The sequence below is a fragment of the Pipistrellus kuhlii genome, unplaced genomic scaffold, assembly GCF_014108245.1.
Source record: "Pipistrellus kuhlii isolate mPipKuh1 unplaced genomic scaffold, mPipKuh1.p scaffold_m20_p_2, whole genome shotgun sequence".
Lineage (NCBI taxonomy): Eukaryota > Metazoa > Chordata > Mammalia > Chiroptera > Vespertilionidae > Pipistrellus > Pipistrellus kuhlii.
In genome coordinates this window covers 50,497,874-50,524,631 of record NW_023425515.1, presented here as the reverse complement: position 1 = coordinate 50,524,631, position 26,758 = coordinate 50,497,874, and the positions used below count along the sequence as shown (strand labels likewise).

The 26,758-nt window shown below is 37.7% G+C and overlaps 1 protein-coding gene across 3 annotated transcripts in view; it reads left to right on the top strand.

Annotated features, from left to right (window-relative positions):
- Positions 1-26,758, top strand: part of SEC22A (SEC22 homolog A, vesicle trafficking protein) — a 49,915-nt gene that overhangs the window by 12,112 nt on the left and 11,045 nt on the right. For all 3 annotated transcript variants that reach the window (XM_036444602.2, XM_036444603.2, XM_036444601.2), the window contains exons 3-5: positions 2,973-3,136; positions 4,381-4,575; positions 18,499-18,614. In XM_036444602.2, coding sequence (XP_036300495.1) covers positions 2,973-3,136; positions 4,381-4,575; positions 18,499-18,614 — 475 coding nt within the window. The remainder of the gene's footprint in view (positions 1-2,972; positions 3,137-4,380; positions 4,576-18,498; positions 18,615-26,758) is intronic.

Genomic DNA, 26,758 nt, shown 5'->3' with positions numbered 1-26,758 from the left:
CCAGTCATACTTGTGAATATTAGTGCAAGAAATAAAATTTCTTAGTTCTTTTCACTGAATTCATTTGAAGTCTGATAATGACTGTGAGCTTCATAGATCCTCTCCCTTCCTGAAGATTCACTTTCTTCATTTTCATCCCCAGACTGCTGGTATTTTATATTTGGGAAGGCTATTTTTATTTTAAGCTTACCTGTCTTTTGGTTTTAGTTCCTAGCAGTGCTTTTCTTTCACTCTTTGGTGTTATTTTCTGATTATAGAAGTATCAGAAAATTTCAACAATATCACAGTACCTCCAATTATCAGGCTCTGTACTTACGTTATCATTACATATCACAACAGCACTTTGAATGGCTAATGAATAGAGCTCTTCCCCATTGCTGAGGGCAGAAACACAACTCATACTGGCTTAAGCAAAAGCAAGGGTATTGTGAAGGGCTTCTTGGTTGGGTGCAGCCAGGATCTCAGAGGTTGTTACCAAGAATCTTTCCTTTTTCCAGTCTCTTTCCTTGTGCATATAGGTATTTCCATGTAGTAGAGAACACTATACAGGCAGCTCCAGGCTTACTTCATTCCAGCTGAGCAGCTCCTCCCCTTCATGTTTCCAGAAAGGGACTTTATTGGTCTTGCTATGTTGTCGTTCATTTCTGGAGTAACATTGGGGTTAGAGGGTTGAGGTACTCTAAGTTGGATCCTGGATCACATACCCACCCTTTGGATGAACAGCTTTCCCAAGTCATAGGGAATAGATAGTAGGATTGAGATAATTTCCCAAAGGGGAGGCGAGAAGGATGCTGGGCAGATAGCCATTATAGTACTACTACACCTGTTTTATAGATGAAGGAACTGAAACTGAGCCGCAGAAATATAAAGAAACTTGCTGAAACTCACAAAACTAATAAATAGTATATCTGAACCACAGTCTTTTGTCTTTAGCATTCACATTATTCTGTGGTAGAAGAGTTGTCTCTCTTTAACTTTAAGCTTTCTCTTGACAGCATTCCTAATTCTCCTAATTATTTTCATTTTTTATGGAGATAAAAATTAACCAGGAAAAATAGCTCAGTGAAAACTCTCTCTCTCTCTGTCTCTCTCTGTCTCTCTCTCTGTGTCTCTCTCTCTCTCTCTCTCTCTCTCTCTCTCTCTCTCTCTCTCTCTCTCTCTCTCTCTCTCTCTTTCTCTCTCGCTCTCTCTCGGGGGGAGGGTGTTGAGAAATAATGAGGAACAGAATATGTGTGAAGTCTAAGATTGATGAAGGGGGTATGGTCTCATTGGAGACTAGATGTTTGGTGGGAAGGAGGCATGGCAGGATAATGCAACCCACCAATAGCTGCCAAACCACCTGGGGGAAGAAAATAACTTGTGGTTCCTACTTTCCTGTTTCTTTTCATTACTAGCATTTTTTAAAACCCTTACTCGAGGATATGTTTATTGATTTTTAGAGAGAGAAAAACATTGATCTGAGAGAGAAACATCAATTTGTTGCCTCTCATGCACACCCCAACCTGGGACCACATCTACAACCTAGGTATATGCCCTGACTGGAATTGAACACACAGCCTTTTGGTTTAAGAGGTGATGCTCCAACCAACAAAGCCACACTGTTTAAGGAGAAATCTTCAGTTCTCAGCACCATATATGTCAAATAGGCTCTTATGAACTGGTCTAGGAACTTCCAATGTCATTTATGTGGGAAAATGATTTATAGGTGCTATAAACTTCTGCAGTATTAACCAGTAAGTAAATTAGGGATTACCTGTGATAGATTATCTAAAAAGTGAGGATCTACATTTTCTGGGGTGTGAAGGTGTTAGGCAGGCGTCCTCAAACTTTTTAAAGTGGGGGCCAGATCACGGTCCCTCAGAGAGCTGGAGGGCCGGACTATATGAACTACTAATTTCTACTGTAACACCTCGGCTGCGCTCACTGCCCAAAAAACATGGCGGGCTGGATCAGACTCCTCTGCGGGCCGCATGTGGCCCGCGGGCCGTAGTTTGAAGACCCCTGTTAGGGTTAGAGGGAAAGAGTGAATCGGAAATAGATGAAATGCAGAAAAGAAATGAAGGATGTCAAAGGCAAATTTTCCTTGCTCTGTGTTTTACCCAAGGCTTTGATCTATAATCACCTTTGGCCACTTAAAAGAATCATTTTCTCCTTTAGCTTACTATTATAAGTTGCTATCAACTGGTATATTGTATATTAATGGTTTTTTAATTTTTATTTAATGAGGTTAAAATTACTGCCTAAAGTGGGTCTTCATTCATGGGATAACTTCATTATTTAGCTCTTCATGATTGGAGGGTAATTGAAAGTTGACCTAATAAGAGAAGAATAAATGAGAAAATAAGTTCATGGTAGAATGCCACTCATGGTGGACACTCAGTGTTACTGAGTTCTCTTTCCTGTTCTTATCTCCATACTGTACCATTGAGGGCAAAGTCTTGTTTTCACCTTGTTTCCTATAAGTTGTATTTGGTTTAGATTTTTAAAATCTATAAGACATACTCACTTTTATAATATCAAAGATTTTTATATTCAATGGTTGAAGTGCTTTATTTTAGAGACTGTTATTCAGTGTGGAAAGTTCTATATCAAAAATAATATTTTTCTTATACTTAGCAATTTTAACAGTAGATTAGAGATCAATGGCATGCATGTCCTACTGGAGAACTTTTTCATCCAGGAAAGCTTTTTCCCCTTTGCTTTCTACCCCAAGTGATAAATAACTGAAGTGTTAATACCATACTGTGTGTTCCTCTGTAGGTATATTCCCCTTTTTTGTCTACCATTTTTAAACCACGACAAAAAATAGTATTACTTTAGCTTCTTTAATTTTTTTTGCGAGAATATATAATGTTAATATCTTCATTGCCATTTATAGTAGCAGTTAATGGTGTAATATAACCAGTCTTGTGAAGCAACGAATTACCTTAATTTACTTTGAGATTTTTAAATCTATGTTTTTTACACTGTAGTTTTATTAGCTCTCTGGGAGTGAGCTACATGATGTTGTGCACTGAAAATTACCCAAATGTTCTGGCCTTCTCTTTCCTCGATGAGCTTCAGAAGGAATTCATTACTACTTATAACATGTCGAAGACCAACACTGCTGTCAGGCCATACTGTTTCATTGAATTTGGTAAGGGCTTGATTTTTTTTCCTTTTCATTATCCTGTCTCCAGCCAGTCATAAGCGATTTTTTTAAATCTTCACTGGGGGGAGGAATAGGAGAGAGGGAAAACTCAGAAAATTCTGCTACCTTGCCTTTAATAAAATAATTTAACAAGGGTTCTATATTATGACAACATCTTCATTTAGATGCATATTAGAAAAAATTGAGTTTTAGCTGTGGAGGTGATTTTGATTATTGGCACAAAGAATTAATTCCCTAGGATAGTTTCTGAATGAGAAATTTATAAGTCAGAGATTCAGAATTTTGTGTTTGTGTGATAATCTTTTATAGTCTGCTTAATATAGAACAGAAGTTGGCAAACATTTGCTGCAAAGGACCGTATAGTACTTATTTTAGGCTTTAAGCACCATATGGTCTCTGTCACAACTACTCAGCCTGCCATTATAGCTGGAAAGCAGCCATAGGCAATGTAGAAATGGATGAATGCAGTTATATTCTAATAAAACTTTATTTACAAAAATGATCAGCAGGCTAGATTTGGCCTGTGGGCATTAGTGTTTTTGACTCCAGATGTACAAGGGAAAAAATAGTGAAACCAAGTTACAAATTGTGAAAATAAAAGTGGAATATTATTTAGGACAGCAATCGCCAATCTCTCGGACCTCGAGGACCGCCAATGGTCTGCAGACCACCGGTTTGCGACTGCTGATTTAAGAGATATCTTGGAAGATATTTAGGAATTGTCTTTTATTAAATTTATTTTTTAAAACATGCATTCTAGTGGCATAAATAAGAAAACAGGTTTATAAGAACATGCAATTTACAGTGTATGTTCTTATGGAATTACAACTGATAAATACAGACTTACTATTTTATGAGATATGAATCCCTATAAAATTAAGATTTTGATTTAAAAATTAAAGCTGTTATTTTATTGTTTTGTTGTAGAAGTTCAAAGTAATTCATTTAAGTGGATATAATAATAGAAATATTCTCAGTCAAATAGTGTTAAATCATTAGTTTACTTACAATTATTAATTCCTACAATATCATTTCTAGAGTGAGCAACTGATAACTCCATGATATATTAACCATTAAACATAAATATCCGATCACTTCATGACAATTCAACAGTTTTGAATAACAAATTAAACAGTTTATCTGCAAAATTTACTACCCATAAACATCACACTCTCAAATTATTTAATTAACAAATGACTGCAAGGAAATTTATTTTTTATTTCACATAGATAACTTCATTCAGAGGACCAAGCAGCGATATAATAATCCCAGGTCTCTTTCAACAAAGATAAATCTGTCTGACATGCAGACGGAAATCAAGCTGAGACCCCCTTATCAAATTTCCATGTGCGAACTGGGGGCAGCCAATGGAGTCACATCTGCATTTTCTATTGACTATAAAGGTGCTGGTAAGATTTCTTCTGGTGAGTGCTGGATCTCAATTATTTTATTTTAAAAACTGAGGAACTCTCAAAAACTACTTTTATTTTAGTATTTTAAAGCAAGTACATGAGAGAATGTAGAAGTTCAAAGTAATCCTTTCTCAGTGGTTTATGTATTGATAGTAATTTACTAGATATGTGACTAGGCAGGAAAATACTTTTAAATAGCAATCTCAAAGGAACTGTTTGGTAGGGAAACATTTAAGAGGGCTTCTTTGTAAGCAAATGTTTCTGGAAGTGAATAGTTTACTTATACTACTATAATAGTATATGTTTAGAGGCATGTGAAGTACTTTATATCAAAATGGCTAGATATATTCAAGGCCAGGATTTTCGACAATCACAGAAAATGTGACCATCTACTCACACCTCCCCTCCCAAACAAGGACTTATAGTTGTGACAGTTTGAAAACTTCTGCTTAAAATGGAAGCCTCGTTATTTTATAAGGTAGTTTATGCCATAGTTGAATTGCTTGTTTAAAAAAATTCTTCCTTATATTTGAGCTAAAGTGTGTTTGCTATAATGTTTATCTACTTATAAAAGTTCTAAGACCTCTACCTCCCTCTTTTCAGCACTTCAGAACTTTAAGTCAGTAACTCTGTGTCCTTTCTGTCCTGTTAATCTGGTCAACTTCATATGAAATATCCTCATTTCCCTTAGCCTTTTTGTCTGTGACATTTTGAAACCCTCCCTATCCTTGAAGCTTTTATTTGTTAGTATTCTTCAAATGTGGCATTCAGGACTAAACACAACACTTCATATTTGGTTGAATACAAATTATGGGAGAAAAGAGGAAACAGATTTCACTAGCCAGCTGAGAAACAAGTGAACACACAAATACCAATAACAAGCCCTGGCGGAGAGGAGGTGGATGAAGACCCAGAGTTGTTACAGTATGTTATCTAAAATGTCCAACAAAAAGTTACAAGACATGCAGAGGAAAAGTATAATACATACACTGTGGGTAGAGGGTAGGCAGGGGGGAAGCAGGCAATAGAAGCTGCCTATGACAGTGATCAGACGTCAGATTTAACAAAGACATCAAATTAGTCAATATAATTATTTTCAAAGAACTAAATGAAACCATGATTTAAAAAGTAAGGAAGTGCCCTGTTTGATGTGGCTCAGTTGCTTGGAGCATCCCTACATTGAAAGATTGCAGGTTTTATTCTTAGGGCACATGTGTAGGTTGTTGCTGGTTCCATCCTCAGTTGGCATGTGTTTGAGGAGCAACTGATAGATGATTTTCTCTCACATCAGCATTTCTCTCACTTTCCCTTACTCTCTGAAATCAATAAAATCATATCCTAAAAAAAAGGAAGGTATGACCTTGCATCCAATATATAATATAAACAGATATAAATTATAAAAGAAAAAGAACCAAATGGAAATTCTGGAATTAAAAAATACAACTAAAATGAAAAATTGACTAGTAAAGTTCAATAGAAGATTGGAAGAGTGAATAAACTTGAAGATAGATCAATAGAGGTTATGTAATCCAAAGAACAGGGGGAAAAAAGAATTAAGAACAAAACCTCAGAAAAATATGGGATACTATTAAGCACACCAACATATGCATGATGGGAGAACCAGGAGAAGAGAAAGAAGCAGGAGTATTTGAAGAAATAATGGCTGAAAAGTTTCCTAATTTACTAAAAAAAAAAAAAGTACCTTTTTAGGAAGCTCATTTAACTCCAAATAGGATATATGCAAGACACCTATAAATAGTTAAAAATGTTGAAAGACAAAACTCAGAAAACCTTGAAAGCATCAAGAGAAAAACAACTCACCACTTAACAAGAGAACTTTAAAAGATTAACAAGTGACTTCTCAACAGAAATAGTGGAGACCTAAAGATAATGGGAGAACATATTCAAAATACTCAAAGAGGGGGGGAAAAAACCTGTCAACCAAAAATCCTTATGTTTCAAAACTGAAGGTGAAATAAAGACATTTGCAGATAAGTAGAAAATGAGAGAATTTGTTGCTGGCAGACTTGCCTACAAGAAATACTAAAGGGAAGTACTTCAGGTTGAAAGCAAATGACCCAGACAGTAATTTGAATTCACACAAACACACATGCACACAATCAAAGAGCAATAGCAAAGGTAATTATAAAAGATAGTAAATCTACATTTTTCTTTTAAAAAGCAATTGTATAAGATAATGTATATAATGTGTTGTTGGATCTATGATATGTAGAAATGAAATATAATATATTTTTTAATAATAGCACAAAGGTGGTGGATGGAAGTAAAGCTGCATTGGGCAAAGGAAGTACTCTAGGTGGTCATTTGAATTCACAGAAACAGACATGGGAAAGTAAAGGAAATTAAATCTAAAGTAAGAATAAAGGAAATGATAAAGATCAGAGCAGAAATAAATGAAAATGAAATGGGAAATAGAAAAACATTGGAGAAAAATCAAACCAAAAGCTGATTCTTTGACTATAGAGTCTGGTTTAAGGATAGACATGTAGACCAACAGTAAAGAGTGGAGAATACGGAAACAAACCTTTGCATTATGGTAAATTCATTTTTTAACAAGGGTACCATGACAATAGTGAAAGACTAGCCTGTTCAGAAATCATGCTGGTACAAGTGGATACTATATACAAAAGAATGAAGTTGGATTCCTACTTTACAAAGTTATCTAAAAACAAACTCAAATGGATCAAAGACCTAAATTTAACAGCTGAAACTATAAAAGTCTTAGAAGAAAACAAAGATGTAAATATGAAAGGAAATACAAAAGTGTGGCTTTGTATTAGGCAGTGATTTTTTAGATTTGATACCAAAAGCACAGTGAAAAAGGAAAAATAAATAAAGTGGAATTCATCAAAATTAAAAACCCTTGTTTTTCAAAAGACACTATCAAGAACTTGAAAATTATGACAATCCACAGACATAGAAAATATTGGCAAATCATGTACTGTATCTTGTAAGGAACTTGTATCCAGAATATATTATAACTCAACAATAAAAAGACAATAATCCAATTTTAAGAAATGGTAAAAAGATTGAAAAGACATTTGTACAAAGTGCAACTGGCTAATTAGTACATGAAAAGGTACTCAGCGTTATTAGTCATTAGTGAAATGCAAAACAATAAGGAAATACTATTTACAATCATTAGGGTGGGGGTCCCTGCTGGGGTGCCTGGCCAGCCTGGGTGAGGGGCTGATGGCTGATGCACACACCCCCTCTTTCCCCCCCCCCCCCCGCCCACCCCCACCCAGTGACCCAGGCTCCCAGGCCCTCCTTTGTTTTTTTTGTTTTTTTTCCCAGCCCCTCCTTAAGTGGAGGCCAGGATAGGCTGGAAGCAAATATCTGGGATTTATTTATCTTCTGTAATTGAAACTTTGTAGCCTTGAGTGGAGGCCAGGGCTGGCCAGGATGGGTGGGAAGCTTGGCTTCCTCCATCTTGGGGGGAAACCCAAGCCTCCTGCTTGCTCCAGCTCCATGGCCGCCACCATCCTTGTTGGGTTTTTGCATACTCACTCTTGATTGGCTGGTGGGAGTAGCAGAGGTATGGTCAATTTGCATGTTTCTCTTTTATTAGTGTAGATTAGAGGCCAGGTGCACAAAAATCATGCACAGGGTGGGGTGTCCCACAGTCTGGCCTGTACCCTCTCCAATCTAGGACCCCTTGGGGGATATCTGACTGCTGGTTTAGGCCCGATCCTGCTGGCTCCTAACTGCTCATCTTCCTGCCTGCTTGATTGCCCCTAACCACTCTGCCTGCCTCCAACTGCCCTACCCCCTGGCCTGATCACCCATAACTGCCTCTGTCTTGGCCCTGCCACCATGGCTTTGTCCTGAAGGATGTCTGGAAGATCTCCAGGTCTAATTAGCATATTACCCTTTTATTAGTATAGATAAAAAAGGAACGAAGTATCCATACATGGTACAATACTATGCTGCTGTAAAAAAGAAGGAATTCTTAACTATTTGCAACAGCCTGGATGAAACTAGAGAGCACTGTGCTAAGTGAAATAAGCCAGTCAGTGAAATATAAATACCAGATGACCTCATTCATTTATGGCTAATAAAGAACATTATAAACTGTTGAACAAAAATAGATAGAGGCAAAGAAGCATGGAACAGACTATCAAACTACAGGGGGAAGATACGGGAGGGTGGGAGCTGGGTAAAAGATCGATCAAAGGGCCGAAACCAGTTTGGCTCAGTGGTAGAGCATCGGTCTTCAGACTGAAAGGTCCCAGGTTCGATTGTGGTCAAGGGCATGTACCTTGGTTGCAGGCACATCCCCAGTAGGGGGTGTGCAAGAGGCAACTGGTCGATGTTTCTCTCTCATCGACGTTTCTAGCTCTCTAGCTCTCTCCCTTCCTCTCTGTAAAAAATCAATAAAATATATTAAAAAATAAAAGATCAATCGAAGGATTTGTATGCATGCATATAAACACAAGACACTGGGAGGGGGGAGGGCAAGTACCGGGGAGTAAGGGAGACCAGGAGAGGTCAATGTGGGGGGAATAATGGAGACATATGTACTCCTATTTGTAATATCTTAAACAATAAATAAAAAACAACAACACTGTGCTATGTGAAAGAAGCCAGATATAAAAGGACACATTTAAAATTTCATTTATACAAAGTGCCCAGAATAGGCCTATCCAAAGATGTAGAAAATAGATTGGTGACTGATAGGAAGCTGGAGTGATGGAGGAGCAATAGGCAGTGACTATATTAATGGTTATGAGATTTCTTTGAGGGGTTATGAAAATGTGGAATTAGATCATTATGATAGTTTAAAACTGTAAATATACTGAAAATTTCTGAATTATACACTTTAAAGCACATGTGTCAAACCCAAGGCCCTCGGGCCAAATCCGTCCTGCCAGGCCTTGCAATTTGGCCCGCACCACGCTGTCATCACTGCACTCCACTGCGTTTCCATCACAATGACAGTTTATGACTGTTCAGTAAACCATTCGGCCCGCGATTTAGGCTGGATTTTAGATTTTGGCCCCTTCTCTGATTGAGTTCGACACCCCTACAAAGGGTGAATTTTCTGTTGATGAATTTTCAGTCTTAAAATCACTAATAAACAAGTGATTATTATACTACTTTGAAGAATTCTACTTAGAGCACATGTGTCAAACACAAGGCCCGCGGGCCAAATCCGTCCCGCCAGGCCTTGCAATGTGGCCCGCACCGCGCTGTCATCACTGCACTCCACTGCGTTTCCATCACAATGACAGTTTATGACTGTTCAGTAAACCATTCGGCCCGCGATTTAGGCTGGATTTTAGATTTTGGCCCCTTCTCTGATTGAGTTCAACACCCCTAACTTAGAGCATCATGGAATAGTTAATTGAGACCAACAATCCCACTAAATACATGTAGAAAAGCTGAGTGGAATGTATATATTCTATAGAATATATAGGTCTAATATACATTGTAGAAGTTAGTCTAAAATAGAATATTCCTAAAGTCTTTGGAGATACAAGATAATTGTTAACTAAGAATTACTGATAACTAAGATACCCAGGAAGATAAGAGGCCCTGGGAGTTGAGCCTAATGTTTGGAGTAACTTTTTCCTATTAATTCTGGAGTGAATAGCTGACATCTTCGAGACTAGGAGACTGGGATTAGAGCAGTCAGAGCCCACCAAGGTGGTGAATCTCATGAGCAACCTCGCCTACCTGCTCCCAACTTTGGTTTAGGAATGTGGGTAGACGGGAATATGCAGCAGACAGCCTTTTGTCGGGACTGCCCTTTGTTTTGAATCATACTGGCCTCTAAAATTGGATTGAGCTGTTCTCCAAAGATCCTGGCAGAAGCAAATAGTTCTCCTGGAAAAAGTAGTCTCATAAACTTCAACTTATATTTACAACAAGATTTTGAAAATAGAATTTTTGGCAAACAATCATAAATAACCAAGCATGTAAATAGATTAAACTGCATGAACACAAACCATCAGAATTCATCTTTCTTTCCTCCTCTCTCTTTCCTCCCTTTTCTCCCCTCTCATTAAAACCATGGAAGCTAGAGGACAACTTAATCATACTCTTTAAAGCAGTTGTTCTCAACCTTTCTAATGCCTTGACCCTTTAATACAGTTCCTCATATGGTGACCCCAACCATAAAATTATTTTTGTTGCTACTTCATTTGTTGCAACTAATTTTGCTACTGGTTATGAATCGTAATGTAAACATCTGTGTTTTCCAATGGTCTTAGGCTCTAGTCTACAGCATAAGGTTGAGAACTAGTAGCAGGGTCACCTAAGACCATCGGAAAATGCAGATATTTACATTACGATTCGTAACCAGTAGCAAAATTACAGTTATGAAGTAGCAACAAAAATAATTTTATGGTTGGGGGTCACCACAACATGTATTAAAGGGTCACGGCATTAGAAAGGTTGAGAACCACTGCTCTAAAGGATAAAAGAAATAACTGCAAATGTAGAATTCTGTGCTTAACAAAAATATCCTGAAAGATGAATTGGCAAGATTGGATATTCTTGTGTTGTTCCTGATTCTGATCTTAGCAGGAAAGCATTCAGGATTCACAGTTAACTATGATGTTAACTGAGGGTTTATATAGGTGCTTTTTTCAGACTATGCCCTTATGTTCTCAGATTGATGAGCAGTTTTTATCAGGAATGTAAGTTCTGCACTTACTGAGATGATTATATGATTTTTCTTTTTAAAAGCTATATGTGATGAATTACTTTGCTTTTCAAATATTAAACCAACCTAGCACGTCTGTGATAAAACCCACTTGTCATGATGCATTATCCTTTTTGTATATTGTGAGACCCAATTTCTACTAAAATTTTGTTAAAATATTTTGTATCTTTGTTTATGAGGGAATTGATTTGTAGTTTTCCTTTTTTTTCTAATGTTTTAGAATAGTTTTACTCTCAGGATAAAGCTGGCCTCATAAAATAAATTGGGATGTATTATCTCTTTTTCAATGTTTGGGAATGTTTCTGTAGAATTTTTCTTTCTCCATTTTTTTACTCAATATACGCTTATTGATTTTAAAAATATATATATTTTATTGATTTTTTACAGAGAGGAAGAGAGAGGGATAGAGAGCCAGAAACATCGATCAGAGAGAATCATTGATCAGCTGCCTCTTGCACACCCCCTACTGGGGATGTGCCCGCAATCAAGGTAGATGCCCTTGATGGGGAATTGAACCTGGTACCTTTCAGTTTGCAGGCTGAAGCTCTATCCACTGAGCCAAACCAATTTTGGCCATTTATTGATTTTTTTTTTGAGAGAAAGGAATAGGGAGAAAGAGAGAGAAACATTGATGTGAGAGAGAGAGAGAGAGAGAGAGAGAGAGAGAGAGAGAGAGAGAGAGAGAGAGAGAGAGAGAGAGAGAAACATCAATTGGTTGCCTCCTACATGTGCCCATCTAGGGATTGAACCCACAACTTAGGGATGCCCCCTGACTGGGAATTGAACCTACAACCCCTTGGTGTACAGGACAATGCTCCAAACCAACTGAGCCACCTGGCCAGGGCCTATTTCTTCTTCTTTAAATGTTTAGTACAGTGAAGACTTTCAAGCCTCTAGTTTTCTTTGTGGGATGTTTTTGTTTTTGTTTTTAAAACTACAAATCAATTTCTTTGATGGAAGTAGGGTTATTCAAGTTATCTGTTTCTTCATGAGTGAGTTTTAGTAGTTTGTTTCTTTTAAGGAATTTAAGGAAGTTTTCCATTTCATTAGCATAAAGTTAATATTCTCATATCCCTTTAATATTTGTATAATAATTGTGATGTTAACAACAATGCGGTACTATCTCACACCTGTCAGAATGGCCAACATCAACAAATCAACAAACGACAAGTGTTGGCGAGGTTGCGGAGAAAAAGGAACCCTCGTGCACTGCTGGTGGGAATGCAGACTGGTGCAACCACTGTGGAGAACAGTGTGGAATTTCCTCAAAAAACTGAAAATGGAACTCCCATTTGATCCAGTAATCCCACTCCTAGGAATATATCCCAAGAAACTAGAAACTAGAAACACCAATCAGAAAGGATATATGCACCCCTATGTTCATAGCAGCACAATCTACAATAGCCAGAATTTGGAAACAGCCTAGGTGCCCGTCAGCAGATGATTGGATCCAAAAACTTTGGTACATCTACACATTGGAATACTATGCTGCCATAAAGAAGAAGGAATTCTCATCATTTGCAGCAACCTGGATGGAATTGGAGAACATCATGCTGAGTGAAATAAGCCAATCAATGAAAGAGAAACACCACATGACCTCACTCATTTGTGGGTAATAAAGATCATTATAAACTGATGAACCAAAAGATAGATACAGAGACAGTAAAGCAACAAGCAGATTGTCAAATTTCAGCGGGGAGGGGAGGAGGAACTGGGGGAGATAATAGATCAACTGAAGGACTTGTATACATGCATATAAGTACAACCAATGGACATAAAGCTCTGGGGAGGGAGGGGATGTGTGGGAGGGAGGGAGGGGGAAAAATCAATAAAATATGTAAAAATAAATAAATTAATTAATTAAATTAAAATCATAAAAAAAAAAGAAAGAAAGAAAGAAAGAAAGATGGCATAGCCCTAACTGGTTTGGCTCACTGGATAGAGCATCGGCCTGCAGACTGGAGGGTGAAAGTACCCCAAATTTTGACCACCACCCAATATCAGACCATGATAAAATATGTACACAGATAATAATTTAATAAATAAAAAAAATAGAAAAAAAAATAATTGTGATCTTACCATTCTCATTTTTTTCTTACCATTCTCATTTTTTATACTGATAATTTTTGTCTTTTGCATTTTTCTTCTGATCAGTCTTATTGGAATTTATAATTTTCATTGATTTTCTTAAAGAACCAGCTTTTCCTTTCATTGACCTTTTTATTGTTCGTTTGTTTTTTCTATTTAATTGATTTATGTTCTGATCTTTATTACTTCATATGGTCTGTTTACTTAGGGTTTAATTTGCTCTTTTTATAGATTCTTGAGATCATTTATTTGAGAACTTCTTTTCTAGTCCAGACATTTAGTACTATTTATCTCCCCTTTTTTTTTCTTTTTTTTTTTTTAATTAAGGTATTATATGTGTACATATCTTACCATTATATTTATCTCCCTTTCAATACTGCTTTAGCCCCTAGCCCACTGATCGGCATACTGCGGCTCATGAGCCACATGCGGCTCTTTGGCCCCTTGAGTGTGGCTCTTCCACAAAATACCACAGCCTGGGCGAGTCTATTTTGAAGAAGTGGCACTAGAAGTTTAAGTTTAAAAAAATTTGGCTCTCAAAACTGGTTTGGCTCAGTGGTAGAGCGTCGGTCTGCTGACTGAAAGGTCCCAGGTTTGATTCCAGTCAGGAGCATGTATAATACTTTGATTGCCTGCACATCCCTGGTAGGGAGTGTGCAAGAGGCAGCTGATCAATGTTTCTCTCTCATTGATGTTTCTAGCTCTCTATCTCTCTCCCTTCCTCTCTGTAAAAAATCAATAAAATATATTTTTTTTAAAAAGTAAAAATAAAAATAAAAATAAAAATAAAAATTTGGCTCTCGAAAGAAATTTCAATAATGGTACTGTTGATATTTGGCTCTGTTGACTAATGAGTTTGCCAACCACTCCCCTAGCCTGTTTGCTCAGTGGGTAGAACATCAGCTCAAGAACTGAAGAGTCCTGGGTTCGATTCCAGTCAAGGACACATGTCTCTCTCACATCAATCTTCCTCTTTCTCTGTCTCCCTCCCCCTCTTCCACTCTCTAAAAATCAATGGAAAAAATACCCTCCGATATACAAAAAATAAAAAATAAAATAATTGATTTAGCTACATTTCTTAAGTTTTAGTATAGTGTATTTTCACTCTCATTTTGTTCAAAATGATTTTAAATTTTACTTTTGGTATCTTTTGTGATCCATGGGTTATTTAGGATTGTGTTATTTTAAAAAATGCCTACCTTTATTTTATTTTAATAATTTTAAATATGTAGAGGTTTTACAAATATCTTGCTTTTATTGTTTTCTAGTTTAATTCCATTGTGGCCAGATACCAACTTATGTATAATTTTAAATATTTTACATTTATTGAAATGTGTTTTATTTCCCCAGAACATGATCTATCCTTAGTCATTTTCTGTGTTCATTTGAAAAGAACATGTATTCTATTGTTGGGTGGTGTGCTCTATAAATATCATTTAGATCAAGTTGGTTGATATTCTTTAAGTCTTTTATATCCTTGATGATTTTTTGTTTACTTCTATCAATTATTGAGAAAGGGTTGTTGAAATCTCTGACTGTATTTGTGAATGCTTATCTTTCTCCTGTTAAGTCTCTAATTTTCAATGTATTTTAAAGTTTGTTATTAAGTGGTGCACAAATATTTAGGATTGCTTTGTTTTCTTAGTTCAGGATAATTATAGTGGCCAGTGCACTGAGTTCTTGGAAGGATGAAATGAGATTGTGTGTATAGAGAGCTTGGTGCCTGACACCTTGCCTGACAGTCTGAGAGCAGCCACTGTTACCAACAGCAGCAGCAGCAGATGCTGTTATTATTTGTTTCTCTCATTTCCATCCCTATGTTCATATTCTTTTCTCCACATGGAATGCAGTTCTTCTCATTTGTACCTGTCTAAATTTTATCCATCTTCAAAGATCTTCACTAGTTCTCAGCTCGTCTGTGTCATGACCACCTTCCCCCTAATTATCTTTCCTCTTCATAATTCTGTAACCCTTTTAGTTGAGAATTCTTATTATTTTTTATATGCTTATCTGTCCACTTCTCTTTAAAGCATGAGAAGTGCTGTGGAAGCAGATTGTAGAATCATTCTCATACCTTCTGACACACAACAGCTTATGCAGAATTGTGCCAAAAAGTGCTGAATAAATAAGTACGTTAATTCAGTAGAACAAATAGCCCTTTAGTTCCAAGAAACTATTATCTTTAAAAAAAAAGTTTTTATTGATTTGTAGAGAGAGAGGAAGGGGGAGGAATAGAGAGATAGAAACATAGATGAGAGAGAAACATCATCAGTTGGCTGTGTCCCGCACTCCTCCTACTGGAGACTGAGCCCACAACCCTGGCATGTGCCCTGAGTGGGAATCCAACCAGGGACCTCTTGGGTCATTGGTCAGTGCTCAACCACTTAGCCACACCAGCCTGTACTTCTTTAGAAACTTCTGTAAACTCTATTAATCCTTGTTACATTTTGAGAAAAAAATAATTTTGTTATGAAAATGCACAATTGGGCCAAAGAGACTAATGAAAGAAAGAGCAGCAGATGACAATATTAGCAAAAACAAACCAGAACAAAAACTGACTAAGTCACAATGCTTTGCATTCAGCAAGCTTTTTTTTCATGTTGTCTTTCAAATTTATTATTGTTTCAAATCTACTCTATTCCTCATGATGACTATCACGGTACCAAATTGAACTGTGAAGTAAACATTTGTGAATAATAATGCATCTAAACTCTGTTTACTGAAACAACCAAAAATATCATAAAAATATAATACATTAAAATGTGATTAAATATCTCATTCAGTTTGCCGAAACTGAGAAATTATCTCTAAGAAGTGTTACCTTCATATTGTATGCAGATGGAGTTTTCTCTGGATAGCCATTCCCACTCCGCTGAGGAAGGGGGTAGGGTGGGAGGGAATCTTTGCTTCAGAATTCCTTTCCCACAGTGATTTGGCACAGCTCCAGCCTGTCTTTCAGCATAATGCATGCCTTGTCCTTGCTAAAGGAGGTTTGTCATTTGCTTTCATGCCTTTAAAAATATTTCTGGTCACTTTGAAAGAAATAATTTATAAATAGTTTACTACCATTATATAGAGTGCTCCAAGACCACAGACAAGTGTTAGAAACTTTAAAAATACTTAATTTATATAGATATTTGTTTATTAAATAAACATTGATTAACACATTAAAATGATAATACCTTGCTTCCCCGAAAATAAGACATCCTCCGAAAATAAGACCTAGCGCATGGAAAAATAAGACATCCCCTGAAAATAAGATCTAGCGCATCTTTGGGAGCAAAAATTAATATAAGACACTGTCTTATTTTCGGGGAAACAGGGTACTTTACAATTCAATAATGGCTATGCCTTATTTGACCATAAAAAGCTGAGAGTTGTTTTTCTTTTTTTTCCCCCTTTTTTGGTATAATACAGAATATTATTTGATTTTTTTAATAAGGCAAACTTATTTTGTATACTTCAGAAGTGTGATTTATATCATCTAGTCAGTTATCAGGTGGCTTTATGCTTGAGACCCATATTGAGGATTTCCTTTTTTTATTAGAGGCCAGTTCTCCCTTAATACTGAGGGAGGAATGTGGGGAAGGATGGGGGAGAGATGAAAAACATGACTAATTGGTAGGCCAGTTGAATAGCTTTTCAAATTGTGAGAATTTTTTTTCTACTGATAAAACTTGATATCAGTACTTTACAGAGGCATTTAATTTTTTTGTGTTCATATTAAAATCTCAAAGAAATTGATTGAGAGACCAAGCTTGGGAACAGAAAAAAAATTAAGAAAATGTTATCCTATATTAGCATTTTCTGCTGCACTTGAGGAATAAATACTTCCTTGTGATATGTGGGTTTGTGTTTTTATGAACTGTTTAGGGAAGTTTTTCTACTGAAATGGCTGAATATAAGTTCCAAAGATTTAAGCTCTTCCTTATATCAATGTTCCACCTCATTAACTTCTTTGTTAGGGCTTTTACACTTCAGTGATTTGAATAAAATGATCTAAATGCAGTTCTGTTGTCTTCTCTTTCCATCTGTCTCCTATTTGAGGTCTATATGATTTTGTATTTAGTTTTGTGTTTTCATTTACACTTTATTGTTAATTCTGTTAAGCGCAAGATGAGGAGGAATGGAGAAGCTATTGTATAACAAAATGTTTCACACTACTGAAATCCTGACAGATAAGGAAATGTGTTTATAAAGATAAACTAGTCACTTCTTCAACTAGGGTTTTAGCATTTGTATCTCCAAGTGGTCTTCAGAGACCAGGAACTTTGTAACTGTTAGACTCCATTTATTGTGGAGTTCAGATTGGTGGTTGCATTTGACCTTGAACAACATGGGGTGCCAATCCCTGTGCAGTAAAAGACCTGTGTGTAATTTTTGACTCCGCCAGAACTTAACTACTAATCCTCTGCTGTTGACTGAAAACTTTACAGATAACATAGTTGATTAACACATATTTTGTATGTTTCCTGTATTCTTACAATAAAGTAAGTTACAGGAAAAAAATGTTGTTGAGCAAATCAGAAGGAAGAGAAAATACATTTGAAGTACTGTATTATTTATTGCAAAAGAATTCATGTGTAAGTGGACCCACACAGTTCAAATCTTGTTGTTCAAGGATCGACAATATAGCTGAGCATTCCTGTGGTATTTATAGCCCTGGAACCCAAATAAGGGAGAGCTTTGCTTAAAAGCAAGCTAGGTTTGTCTTTTAAAATGTTTCCTAGAATGTTCAAGAAAAGTATAAATTATGCAATGAATTTCTAAATAAGATCACCTTTGCAAATCTTTGCAACTGCTTGCAAATGGTAGACATATTTAGGGGCAGAAAGGTTTTTTCTACCTGATTTACTGCCAGATGTGAGCACTCCTTAACAATATATCTCCCAAATGCACGTGAGATGTCTTCATTAAAAAGTAGAGGAAAATAAGTTAATTTTACTTGAGTTCAGGGGAATGAAGCTGTCATGTTGTTAGACATTTTTTAAAAATAGTTAATTACTAAGATATAGCATTAGATACTTTAATGAAGATTAATCTGTGTTTGACAATATAAATTGAGCAATGAATCTCATTTTACATAAGTTTAGGTATTGACATGAGATATTGATGTTCATTTCTGACCATTTCTTTTTTTTTTTTTTTTTTTCCAGCTCACCAGCGATTGGAACCAGCAACTCTGTCAGGGATTGTGGCATTTATTCTTAGTCTTTTATGTGGAGCTCTGAATTTAATTCGAGGCTTTCATGCCATAGAAAGTCTTCTGCAGGTACAGTGCTATTTTTGCATTTTTGCTATGTCAGGTACTCTGTCTATTGATTCTGCTTGTTACAGAATTGCTTCAAATTGACTTGAGTATTAGTACAACTTACAAAGTATGCTCAGATTTTGTATTCTTTATACTTGCCTTATTCTCCCCTTTCTCTAAAACACTAATTTCAAAACACAAACCTCTGATTTCTACAATAGTTGACTGCTTTGTCTCAATTAGCACATATTTATTATCTATTCTGCAGGAGACACTATTTATTGGTACTCTAGGGACATTAAGATATGTATGACATGGGCCTAGAGTTGAATTAGGAAGACAAATAAGACCACAAATAATTGCCAAGCGCCCAGTACACAGAGAGCAGGAGAGGGGAGTGGTCAGTATGAGTCGGGATAGGAGAAGGAGGCTTTGGACAGGGCTGAGAGGGACATGGAAGGATCTGTGTAGACAGAAAGGGGCAGGAGAAAGAGGGCAGCCATGGGCAGGTTTTTGGCCTATCCTCTGTGTATTCCTACTTAGTTATCTGCTCTTATCCCTTTTTTCTTGGTGCCTACCTGTGAAACCACTAATTTTTTCAGATATTGCCAACGATTTTGTTTTCTAGTAGAGTAGCTTTCAGAGAATGTGGCTATCAGAGTATATTATTTTTTCTCTTACTTTTTTGTAAACTTCTTGAAACTTTTCTTAAAGTTTAGCACATTTCAGAACATACAGCTTTCCTTTTCCTTATTAATATTCACTTTCTCTGAAGACTTTTGACACTCCTGCATTGTAAATTAGTTCTCTTTTGCCAGGTGAGGGAGAGTCAGCATTAAACCCATAAAAATGCACTCAACACACTTTATATTCTGTTTTAAAAATTGTTATCAGTTTGGGAGCACTCAGAGAGTACCACTCTGAGGACCTCCTGGATGTCCTCAGCTGTATGAAGCCAATAGTAGAGGACATCACAGGTTCCAGGTGGCTGAGCTGTCCTCATGAGATCATGATTTCCCAATTTCACTTCCACACACCCTGAGCCTGCAGATGAAGCCTTTTCTGTTTAGGCACAGGACTGCTGAATATTGTCTCTTGATGTTCCTGCCCTTATTCCCTAGCCAGGTCAGCTGTATTCCAATAGGAGTTCAATTTGGAGACACTTAGTCAACCTGCCAAGAGGAAACAAAGGCAGTTTGAAGACTGTTGACTGAAAAAGCTAATAAGATATATTCTCTCTCTCTCTCTCTCTCTCTCTCTCTCTCTCTCTCTCTCTCTCTCTCTCTCTCTCTCTTTAACTTGATGTAGTGGAAAGGACAGTAGTGGAAGTGTGTGAAGAGTTGATTTTTGTTTGTGGAAGAAAGAGAGCATTGACCCCAACTCAGCTACTGATTAACTCTATGACCTTGAACAGTTCATCAGTTCATCTTTCTTTCTAGTCCTCAGTTTCATTGCTCATCAAATGAAGAAAAAGGGGTGGATTTGATGAGTATTTCTTGAAGTATGGTTCACACTTACCAATAGTTAAACAGTAGATGACGAGCTGATAGAGGGGAGAACATTTTTAAAAAATATATTTTCATTGATTTGAGAGAGAGAGAAAGAAACATCAATGATGAGACAGAATCATTGATGGTCTGCCTCCTGCACACCCCACATTGGAGATTGAGCCTGCGATCTGGGCATGTGCCCTGACCGGGAATCAAACCATGACCTCTTGGTTCATAGGTTGACACTCAACCACTAAGCCATGCCAGCTGGGCCAAACATTTTAAAAAATATATATTTTATTGATTTTTTACAGAGAGGAGGGAGAGAGAGAGCTAGAAACGTCAATGAGAGAGAAACATCGACCAGCTGCCTCTTGCACACCCCCTACCGGGGATGTGCCTACAACCAATGTACATGCCCTTGACCAGAATCGAACCTGGGACCTTTCAGTCTGCAGACCAACGCCCAACCACTAAGCCAAACCGGCTTTGGCTGGGCCAAACATTTTTAATTTTAAGAATTATGCATTTAACTCAAGATGTATCACAGACCTAAATGTAAAACACAGAACTTAAAAGTTATCTATATTAATAAAAGGGTAATATGTTAATTAGACCAGATAGACTGGATGTCTTCTGGATAAATCCACAGTGGTGGGAACAGAGGCAGAGGCGGTTAGGGGTGATCAGGCCAGCAGGGGAGAGCAATTAGGGGCGATCAGGCCAACATGGAACCAGTTAGGGGCACCAGACAGGCAGGCAGGCAGAGGCAGTTAGGGATGATCAGGCAGGCAGGCAGGCAGAGTGGTGAGGGGAGATCAAGCAGGCAGGCAGAGGTGGTTAGGGGCAATCAGGCAGGCAAGCAGGTGAATGGTTAGGACCAGCAGTCGTAGTTGCCAGAGGGATGTCCCACTGCTGGGTTAGGCCCGCCAGCAGTGGGACATCCCCCAAGGGGTCCTGGATTGAAGAGGACGCAGGCCAAGCTGAGGGACCCTCCTCCCTGTGCACAAATTTCATGCACTGGGCCTCTAGTAAAATATAATACAAAACCTAGGCAACCTTGCTGTAGCCCAGTGGTCAGCAAACCGCGATTCACGAGCCACATGCAGCTCTTTGGCCCCTTGAGTGTGGCTTTTCCACAAAATACCAAGTGCGGGCATGCACGTACAGTGCAATTGAAACTTCATGGCCCATGCACAGAAGTCGGTTTTTGGCCTGGGCAAATCTATTTTGAATAGTGGTGTTAGAACACTCGAGGCCAAAGAGCCACATGTGACTTGTGAACCGCGGTTTGCCAACCACTGCCCTAGCCAGTTTTGCTCAATAGATAGATCATCCACCTGGGGCCAAAGGGTCCCAGGTTTGATTCTAGTCAAGGGCACATACCAAGGATCCTCCCCAGCCTGGCCTGGTCAGGCTCATGCTGGAGTCAACCAATCAAAGTGTTTATCTCAACCAATCAAAGTGTTTCTCTGTCTTTCCCTCTCTCTTCCACTGCCCTTAAAAATCAGTGGAAAAGTATCCTCAGGTGAGGATTAACAACAAAAAAGAAACCCTAGGCAACCTTGAATTTGGTGATGAATTTTTAGATACAACACCAAAAGCATAATCTATGAAAGAAAAATTGGTAAGTTAGACTTAATGGGAAAACTGCTCTATGAAGGACATTAACAGAATGAAAAGATAAGCCATAGACTAGGAGAAAATATTTGCAGAACACATTTGACAAAGGTCTTGTTACCAAAACATACAAAGAGCTCTTAAAACTCAAGAAAGCAAACAACCCAATTAAAAAATGAGCACAAGAACTAAACAGACATCTCACCAAAGTATATGAAAAGATGCTCACATCATATGTCATTAGGAATTGCAAGTTAAAACATTAAGATATCACTAAACATCTATTAGAATAGCAAAATCCAAAAAAGACACTTGATGATACCAGGTGCTGATGAGGATATAGAACAACAGGAACTCTTCATTGCAGATGGGAATGCAAAAGGTACAGTCATTTGGAAGACAGTTTGGCTTAAACATAGCCTTACCATACTATCCAACAGTCAATCACTCCTCAGTATATTTGGCCAAATGAATAGAAAACTTAATGTTCACACAAAACCTACACATGAATGTTTATCTCAGCTTTATTCATAATTTCTAAAAACTAAAAGCAACTAAGAAATCCTTCACAAGGTGAATGGATAAACAAACTGACAATTTGTACAATGGAGTATTATTCAGTAATGAAAACAGATGAGCTGTCAAGTCACAAAAAAGACATGGCTAAACCTTAAATTTACTAGTATATCGCTTAATGAAAAAAGGCAGTCTGAAAAACTATACTACTAGAGGCCTGGCACATGAAATTCGTGCATGGGTACAGTCCCTAGGCCTGGCTGTGATCAGGGCGATCTTCCCTTCTGCCCACAGCCAGCCGGTGGTCCCCCCCCCCCCCCCCCCCCCCCCCGCCTACTCCCACCCCCAGTTCCTCGTTTGCCATTGGGTGATCAGTGCCGGAGGAAGGGACTGAGGGATTGGCTGTTCCTGCCCACTCCCCGTTCCTGCCCCTGCTGCAGTTCACCCTCTGTGTGTGGGTGAACCCCCAGCACCCGCATCTGCCACCACCCACCCCTGGTTCCCTGTTCACTATCAAGTTATCAGAGCCTGCTGGCCGGAGAAAGGCACCGAGAGGAGCTCAGTACGCCTCTTAGTGATTGCACTAGCGGTCATTCTGGTCTTTCTGCCATTAGGGTTAATTTGCATATTACCCTTTTATTATATAGGATAGTGGGGGCCGTCTGGCCTGCCCTAATGGAGGCCCTGGATCAAGGTGGGGGTCCCCGCTGGGGAGCAGAAATGGCCAGGGCAAGTGGTCATGGGAAGTTTGCAGGCCAGTCCCACCTCCAACCAGTGTGGGGGGGGTGTCTGCTGGGGGGCAGGGCCGGCCAGGGTGAGGGGCTACAGGTGGTTTGGAGGCTGGCCACACCTTCAATTGGGATGGGGGTCCCCACTGGGGAACAGGGCTGGCTAGGGCAAGGGGCCACTGGCAGTTTGCAGGCTGGCCATGCCCCCAATTGGAGAGGGGGGGTCCTTCCTGGGAGGTGGGGCCAGTCTGAGCAAGGGGCCACAGTCTCTGGTCGTTCTGCCATTTCGGTCGTTGGGCTTTTATTATATTGAATATGTTCTAACTATATGACATTTTGGAAGAGGCAAACCTGTAGTGTCAGTAAGTAAAAAGATGAGTGGTTGCCAGGGTTTTGGAAGCAGCGAGAATGGTTGAATAATTGGAGCATGGGATTTTTAGGGCAGTGAAACTATTCTGTATATTACTTAGTGGTGGTTAAGTCATTACACATTTCTCAAAACCCATAGAATGTACTACACATGGAGTGGACCCTAACATAAACTATGGCCTTTAGTTAATAATAATGTCACTGTTGGCTCATCAGTTATAGTAACCAGATCACATTAATGCAAGATGTTGATAACAGAGAAAACCGAGGAGGGGAAAGAGCAGATATATCAGCACTCTATTGCTTAAGTTTCTCAAACTGCTCTAAAGACAAAAATCTATTAATTTACTCTCCTCCCACCTACACACACACACATACCACCATTAAAACAGACTGGAAAAGGGGGAGCATCCTCCAGGCTTGGATGTTTCCTTTGATGTGGCTCTGCTTAGCAAGTGAAGTATTACATACGGTCTATTGCACTGAGCCAGCTCCTGGAGAACAGCGGGCCAGGCTTTCTCTCTTCATGCAGGGGCTGAGCCTTCCCATTCACACAGGCCAGGTGGGACCTCACAGCCCCAGTCGGAGTGGAGCACAGGTTCAGGAATCTGATTCATGTTTCAAGGTCAGATGTAAATACTGTGTCCTCTGAGAACAGTCGTCATTTTGAGAAAGCCAGTGAGAGACAGACTAGGTTCTCTGACCTTGCACCTACCAGTCCCCAACTACTCCCACCAAAGCTGGCCTAAGAAAATAACAATATATTTTATGTACATTAATTCACATAAAGAAACTCTGGAAAGATAAGACATTAATAAATGTGATGGGAACTGGACAAATGGGAAGCAGAGTGTAAATGAGAATCTTCACAATATATACCTTCTTATATGTTATTTTTATTTTTTAACCATATGAATGTATTATTCAGATTTTAAATAATAAACATAAATATTTATTAGCACTTGTTATATAAGCAGGAAAAAAGAGAATTTTTGTTAAGCAAACTTAATAGGTAGATTTTCAAGTAATGAAAGTTTTAGGCAGAGTAAAGATTAATATTTTTGTGAGGGATAAGGAGATCCTTAGCATTTTTTCTATTTTTGTAATTTTCTGACTCTGTCTTAGAATATACAGTTTCTTTAGAAGTTCCAAGGTTTTTTGTTTCAAACAATTTCTTAAAGTTATGGCGGTGGTGTGTGAAATAAGTATGAGGTAAATTATAGTTAGGGACAAGGTAAGAGTGGCCTTTTTTTATTAGTAGATCATTTATAACTTTGGGGACTCTCTGGATGCTTGTACCTTTGAAGGTGTGTCTTTCTGCTGTTTGATACAGAATTCTTTCTTTTTTACTGTTGTCCTAGACTAAATTTACTCCAACAATATTTCTTTCTCTTGATCTAGGGGACTGTAAATTTGTCCATATGGGATTTTTAGATACCATTAAACTAGACACACCAGCTTGTGTTGTTCCCTTAGCATTATTTCTAGATCTTTCTCCTGCCATATCCCACCTAATATATTCCACAAATACTCATCAGTAATTGAGGTTCCTAAAACAGGCAAAGGATTTTTTATTGGGGATCATATTTTTACATCTAGCTGACAATATATAATGTATTTTCTGAACATGAGCAATTTATCACTGTTAATTTAAAGTTTACTTCTTTAAGGCCATGAATTCTAAATACTCTTTTGAATGAATGTGCTAAAAATAATTGCCACATTTATCTTCTAGTATGTAACTTGGTGCCTGAGACACATTCAAATTTGAGAACCCACATAAATTAACATTCGTGTATATTGTTAATGTTGTTTGAAAATTCAGCACAGGTTTTTTTCTTCTAGATTAATATCAACCTCTTAGGGTGATAACTAGTGATTTATTAAAGGACATAGCACTGAAGTTTTTCTTTGGTATCTAAGTTCAGACTGGGGAAGTTAGGATGAGCACATTTTTCTTTTAAGTTGGTAAATTTGATTTGGTGTTCACAGTAATGTGTAAATTAGATTATTTTCACTCATTTGCTAACTTGTTCTGAGTTTAGAAATGTTAATAAGTTTTTTGTTTTTTTGTGAATTGGCACTTCTTTCATGCATAATAAGCTTTTATCACATTGGGTTTATATTACCTGTGCTCCTTTAAGGATAAACCTTGAAACAAAGATATTAATTAGGCTGATGCCAACCTAGAATTAATTTGCATGTGGTGCATTGGGGAAAAAAAGAGTATTCTTATACAGCAGTAAGTCAGGATCCTGGGTCCCATCTGCCATAACTACCTTTGTGTCTTTGGATGGGTTTTACTTTACCTCCTTGGATCTTCCTGTTCTGCAAGATGAAGGTTTTAGATTACGTAGGCTCAGTGATCACTTCTGAACAAAGGTTCTAAGACACTCTGATTCTAATATTGTTTCTAATGGTTACTACCAAGCAGAAGTAGTCAACTTGCTTTTATTCCTTGCTTTCTGTTTTCCCCATAGATTTGTTAAAGAAATTGCAAACCTATTAAAGGTCAATGGGAATTCCTTATTTATTTAGTGGTAAAATATCTATGCTGAGATGCAGTGCTTGCTTTCAAAAGAAATAAAAATGTTTTTCCTGTTTCTGTGTTTATTGTTAACAAATTGGGGGGAAATGTATAAAGAAGAAAATAAAACCATCCCCAAATTTTCTCTGTATAGTATATATATATACATATATACACACAAACATATACTTAACACACATATACAAGTATATGAATCATATCTATTTTATAATTTTGTATCTTTTCACTTCGAGTAAAAAGTGAATATTTTCTAATTATTACAGACATTTTAATAGTATATCCTAATACCCTTTGTGGCTACTATACTTTATTTTCACCTTAAAATGTCATTCCCCTTTATTAGTTTTCAAAGCAGTGTTTTTGTAATCCCCCAAAGGTGAATGTGACTTTTTAAAGTTTTTATTTGAATTCCTTACCTTTGCCCCCTCCTTTTCTGCCCCACATTACCCCAGCTGTCATTCCTTTGTCCCATCCTCCACTTCTATCCCCTCTCTGCACCTCTGCCTCACCTTCCCCCAGTTTTTGGCTATTATTCTCTCAACTGGCTCTTTTCTCTTAGCCTGTAAACATGCTGAGAGAACAATCTTTAAAAGACAAAGAAACAAAACATCTTGATGTATGTTCCCTTCTAATTTTTTGAAGAAGTAAACCATATTTCTTGTCCCTACTCCCTTACCTCTATTCTCTTAGTCTCCCAAGATCTCTTTTCTACCCTCATAGTAGGCTTCCTTAGTACCCTGTACACATATCTATATCCTCATTTATCATTTAGGATGGGAATTGTTGGTTTATGTATCTGCTTTCTTGTTAGAGAGTGAGTTTCTTGAGTTGGTATGGACTTAATTGTTTTCACTCCTAGGTCTAGTAACACAGTACTGGCTCATGAGTGCTTAA